This window comes from Oncorhynchus masou, unplaced genomic scaffold (genome assembly GCF_036934945.1).
Source record: "Oncorhynchus masou masou isolate Uvic2021 unplaced genomic scaffold, UVic_Omas_1.1 unplaced_scaffold_876, whole genome shotgun sequence".
Taxonomy (NCBI): domain Eukaryota; kingdom Metazoa; phylum Chordata; class Actinopteri; order Salmoniformes; family Salmonidae; genus Oncorhynchus; species Oncorhynchus masou.
Window position 1 is genome coordinate 38,189 of NW_027015222.1, and position 6,253 is coordinate 44,441.

A 6,253-nucleotide genomic window follows, 5' to 3' on the forward strand; every position below is an offset into this window, starting at 1 on the left:
TCGCTCTCGCTAGGGTCGCAGCTCTCTTAAGCTTTATGTATTGACCTCAAGGCCTTCGTCAGAGCTTTTGTGATGTTCACAACCAGCATCCCTATGGAGATACTGCTCCACCCACATCCGTTCAATTCATCCAATGGGGTTGGAGTTGCCACACCTGCTTTTAAATCAAATCACATTTTATTGGTCTCATAGAATATTTATCAGATGTTATTGCGGGTGTAGTGAAATGGCTGTGTTCCTAGCTCCAACAGTATAGCAATATTTAGCAATACATTTGTGTGTCTCACGATACCTGCTATTATCACGATAACTGGCTGAAGCCCAAATGTTAACTGGCTCCCTCTCTGTCTCCAGAACAGGGACAACTACATCCGCTCCTGTAAGCTCCTCCCTGATGGCCGCACCCTGATTGTGGGTGGTGAGGCCAGCACGCTGACCATCTGGGACCTGGCCTCTCCGACGCCACGTATCAAGGCGGAGCTCACCTCCTCGGCCCCCGCCTGCTACGCACTGGCCATCTCCCCCGACGCCAAAGTCTGCTTCTCCTGCTGCAGTGATGGGAACATTGCCGTCTGGGACCTGCACAACCAGACCCTGGTCAGGTGAGTGATCCATCTGAAGGGAGTAGAGGGCTGGGAGGGATTGTACTACTGCCCATGTCATTTTAGCAGTAATGATTGGAGTGGGATTACATTGAAATGTCCACAGCGTGAGTGGAATCACTAAGTCCACGGTGTTTGCTGGGTGTTGTAGGCAGTTCCAGGGCCACACGGACGGAGCCAGCTGTATCGACATCTCCCACGACGGGACCAAGCTGTGGACCGGAGGTCTGGACAACACCGTCCGCTCATGGGACCTGAGGGAGGGACGCCAGCTCCAGCAGCATGACTTCACCTCCCAGGTACGCTCCTATTTATGTTTACACACACACACACACACACACACACACACACACACACACACACACACAGGGGATGCAACGGTACAGTGGGCCCACGGTTCGGTACAGTTTCGGGATATTTACATTTTAAGAAAAAAAATAAACACATCACCCTTTAAACCCAGGGACTGCGGTTGAAAATTAGCCGGCTGGCTAAAACCGGCACTTTTTTACTGAAACGTTGATTAATGTGCACTGTCCCTGTAAAAATAAAAATAAACTCAAACTCAAACCCTTTAAATCAACTATTTTATTTAGCCTGAAATGTTCCATTCAGAAAAATGTCAACATGAGACTGCCTGGTTTCTGCCTACTGTATGACAGCAAGGGGAGAATACAATGAAAAGTGCTTCTTAGCTTTGACAAGCTGTAGGTGCTTTGCCAATGTGGGGCCCAGACCCATCAGCTTCACGGCTGGCGTTCACTATGTTTTGTGCGTTATCTGTCGTGGCTGGGATTGTGATATTTGGTTCTCGAGCTTCCAATCAGTCACAGCATTCATTAATTCTAGGGCAAAGTGTGCGCTTGTATGACTCTCATACAGGGGCCGAGTTTGCAACACATAGATCTCCCAGACCAGGACATAATGAACCGTCAGTGAGGGGCCGAGTTTGCAACACATAGATCTCCCAGACCAGGACATAGTGAACCGTCAGTGAGGGAGCTTTGACGCCAGTGTGTCTTCAAATGTGCGTCTCTCTGTCTCGCCATTGTCACGTTGGGAGCTGAGAGAATATTTGTTTTTAGTTTCCTCTCTCTTCATGGGGCCCCTTTAGGGAGGTTTCCTACTGAGATGTCAGTGCAAATCGTCCATTGGTAGTTTAAGGGGGAGTGGGTTGCTGTCACTGCGGTTGCCACATTTTGAGACATTGCTGTTGAGTAAAGTTTGTCGGCCATCAGGGGCCCCTTAACAGCCACAAGCTGTCTGGTTCTGCGGATCTGAATGTACCACGTGCCTGTAGTCTGCAGCGCAATAAGCACGTGTTGGAAATGACAGGAAAATGACAGGCGTGTCGTAATTCCGCGGTTCACGTGTGCATATTGAACCATAGGGGGTGTACCGAACGGTTCGACAACATACCGTTGCCGTGTACCGTTGCATCACACACACACACACACACACTCTACTTTGCCCTGGTTCACCCCCACCTCCCGCCCCCTCCCAGATCTTCTCTCTAGGCTACTGCCCCACAGGGGAGTGGCTGGCAGTGGGCATGGAGAGCAGCAACGTGGAGGTTCTCCATCACACCAAGCCGGACAAGTACCAGCTCCACCTGCATGAGAGCTGCGTCCTCTCGCTGAAGTTCGCCTACTGTGGTAAGAAACATGTCCAGGGTGCTAGACGTCATTTACATCCTGTATTTATGTAGTTCAAGTGGAGAAACCTTTTTTCTCAAGGAATTGAACCACATTGTTTAGTTGGTACTTCTACTGTACCAACAAGTAATACCAACTGCCCCACATCAGTTGTATCGGGTTAGCTACTAAATCTTAAACCATGTGGACTTGCATTTTGGTGCTTGGAGAGTCTTGTGCAGGCCTGTCCTGCTTGGTGAGGGCAACCTGGACTCTGAGCTCATGTATCATGTCCTGTGTTTAAAGGTAAATGGTTTGTGAGCACGGGGAAGGACAACCTCTTGAATGCCTGGAGGACTCCGTACGGTGCCAGCATATTCCAGGTAATCAATAACACACACATGAATATACACACTCTCAAACACGATCCCGGGACATGACCAGCAGCATGGAAACCCCCCACTGTCACTTATAATCTGGAAATCAGAAGCCAACAAATCAAATGTATTGGTCACATACACATGGTTAGCAGATGTTATTAGTCACACATACACATGGTCAACAGATGTTATTGGTCACACATACACATGGTCAACAGATGTTATTGGTCACACATACACATGGTCAACAGATGTTATTGGTCACACATACACATGGTCAACAGATGTTATTGGTCACACATACACATGGTTAGCAGATGTTATTGGTCACACATACACATGGTTAGCAGATGTTATTGGTCACACATACACATGGTTAGCAGATGTTATTGGTCACACATACACATGGTCAACAGATGTTATTGGTCACATACACATGGTCAGCAGATGTTATTGGTCACACATACACATGGTTAGCAGATGTTATTGGTCACACATACACATGGTCAGATGTTATGTTACATGGTCACAGATGTTATTGGTCACACATGGTCAGCAGATGTTATTGGTCACACATACACATGGTTAGCAGATGTTATTGGTCACACATACACATGGTTAGCAGATGTTATTGGTCACATACACATGGTTAGCAGATGTTATTGCGAGTGTTGCGAAATGCTTGTGCTTCTAGTTCCGACAATTCAGTAATAACCAACGAGTAATCTAACCTAACAATTCCAAAACTACTGTCTTATACACAGTGTAAGGGGATAAAGAATATGTACATAAAGATATATGAATGAGTGATGGTACAGAAAGGCATAGGCAAGATGCAGTAGATGGTATAGAGTATGTAAACAAAGTGGCATAGTTTAAAGTGACTAGCAGTATTGTTCAGAGAATTCTCTTTCAGACCAACCAAGACAGATGGTCACTTTGGACACAGTTAGTTCAGGCAAACACATGACATGCCCTGAATAGGATCACTAACGTGTTTTTGTTAAACCCTTTACATCAACAGTCAAAGGAGTCCTCTTCCGTCCTGAGCTGCGACATCTCTGCAGACGACAAGTACATCGTGACAGGCTCTGGAGACAAGAAGGCCACAGTGTACGAGGTGATCTACTAGGAACACCAGTTTGACCCCTCCTAGTGGCCTGACGAGGGGAGCTGCTAGCCCCTCCTCCTCCTCTTACTTCACTCACCACACCCCCTAACCTCAAAGACCACCAGGGATTGGACTACAGACAATGTCGGCCGATACCGCTCCCGGATTGGTGCTCAGGAGGCACCATGAACTCTGCTTGGCAGTTGGCCTGGCTATGATTGGCTATCGGGTGCAGACTGTAACCCAATGGGCACTGAAGATGTAAATTGTCTTGCTGTTTTTTGATCTGTTCCTGGGCCTGTTTTTGAGGGTTTATTTTTGAAGGTGATGAATGTTTCTGTAATGTGACTGGATGAAGCGGGGCTTTGTCTTTACAACAGTTGCTCCCTGGACGTCTTGTGAAAATTGTACATAATGGAGTAATAAAGACATTTTATATATATATTATAAATATATATATATCTATTTTCATGTCCTGGTGTACTTGTGACGTTTTTGCTTTCGGCCTCTCCCTTCTGCTTGATATTCAAGGGAGAACAGAAAGTAGAATAAGATTCTTCTTTTTCTTTTTTTTAAGGATTTTTGTTTCTTTTTTTTTTTTGAGAGTGTTGAAGCACATTCTCCAGGCTGACCTTTTTCCAAATCAAATGGAAATGTCTCTCCAAAAACTAAATGGTCAACCAGAACACGTTTGTGGAGATTCAAATGTGAGTTTTGGGATGGTGCTTTTTTTTCCTTTTTTTTTTTTTTTTTGGAGCTACAAAAATGTCTGGGAAGTGGAGCCTGCCGGCTCAGGCAGAGCCATGGAACTCCGTGGAATACCACAGGACCCCTGCTTGGACCGGCCAATCAGAGGAGACTGGGGGATCGGCGAGAGGAGGAGAACAATGTAAATTAAAACCATATTAAAGAAACTAAATACGACTTTCTCTGTGCCCTTTTATGACCCGTCGTCTCTTTTACGTCTTGGATGGTGTTTTGGGTCGTCTGGTTGATGTTGAGCGATGTTGACTTCAATTCCACTGGATTATTACTAGTACGGGCTGACAGACTGGGCTCATCGGCCGCGTCCCCAGTTCATATGGCCGGACACCATCTGAACATTGAGTCTGGACCTAACTCTGATGTAGAACAACCCACAGGGTCATCTAGACGGGGGGGTTAAGGAGAACATGCTTCTATGGAATCCATTGATTTGCTCCTCTATCCTCATTTATCAGTACATCATCATAACCGGACTTGGATTCCAGTCGATACACAGTGCCTGTTAAGTGCTAGGGTTGGCTATTAGGATCTTTCAAAATGTAAAACACCAGTTAGCATTGTGACCAGCATCTACATAATGTTCAGTACCGAGTAGGATGAAGGTGCCTCTAGACACGGATCTGTTTGGTACCCAAATGGTGCTGAGGGTAAGATGCTCTGTGTCTAAGGGGAAGATCTTCCTCCACCGTTCAGCTGTTGGGGTGAACACTCAAATTGTTCACTGCGCCCCAATACCCGCCTTTCCTTCAGTCATAACGAGGGGTGAAATGTGAGCGTCTCCAATTCACAACCAAAGTATGTAGCAAAACTGTGTCAGCACTGAACATAATGTACAGTTGATGATCATTCAATAAAGTGTTTTCTTTGTAGAAAGACTTCCCAGTTAATTTCAATGCAACATATTGTTGAGGAAGCGCACAGTCAAAGAGCGTTTGAGTACTTCTACGAGAGCCGTGGGTGTCTGTCTGCCCTGACATTAACTTCCTCTTAATAGGTTTGAAAGTAGATACATTTGAGTGTAGTGTCTAAACCACTGGAGTCTTCCACTTATACCCCACACTTGATGTGATACTTAAACACTAACTGTTTCATAATGAATACCTAACCTCAAACATATGCCTGGTGATTCCTTCTAGTTCACTGGATGCTGTATATGAGGTGTGTGTGTGAGCCTGTTGAATAGCAGTGGAGTCAGTAGGCTGCTGTCCCGGCTTGTCGTTGTGGTCGCAGGCTGTTCAAAAGACTAATGCTGGGAGAGGAGACGCATTGCTGAGGATCTGGGTGTGTTGCCAAACCACCCGTGTGACTTAAGAGTGTCACACACTGCTGCCTCAGCGCCTCGCTGAAACCACAGGCACGACACACACACACACACCCAGTCACAGTAGCTGCCACAGACTTACTACTGGATTATGGGATCTGTGCATACGGCTGGACCTGATGAAACTGTAGTCTACTCAAGATGGCAGTGTGTCAAGCCAATGTTTTCAGTTGTCTGTTAGTTGAGACCCTCCAGTTGTTAATGGTTTCCTCCGAATTTCGTGGAAGAGAACGAAGACGAGACTACAGGACTATCCAAACCTGATCAGCTGCAGTGGTGTATGGATACATTATGTTCATAAATCATGTAGTTATTGGGTCCTAAAGCCCTCCCTCTCTCTCTCCTGGATAGGAAACAACATGTAGTTATTGGGTCCTAAAGCCCCTCCCTCTCTCTCTCCTGGATAGGAAACAACTCTCTCTCCTGGATAGGAAACAACA

At 46.2% G+C, this 6,253-nt stretch overlaps 1 protein-coding gene across 1 annotated transcript; it reads left to right on the top strand.

The window, feature by feature from the left end:
- Positions 1-320: 320 nt before the first annotated feature.
- Positions 321-5,365, top strand: LOC135537952 (transducin-like enhancer protein 3; the record flags this gene model as incomplete). Its single annotated transcript, XM_064963961.1, has 5 exons — positions 321-602; positions 754-901; positions 2,107-2,257; positions 2,543-2,619; positions 3,641-5,365. Coding segments are annotated over 5 exons (766 nt in total), but the record flags the coding sequence as incomplete, so codon positions are not given.
- Positions 5,366-6,253: the final 888 nt, after the last annotated feature.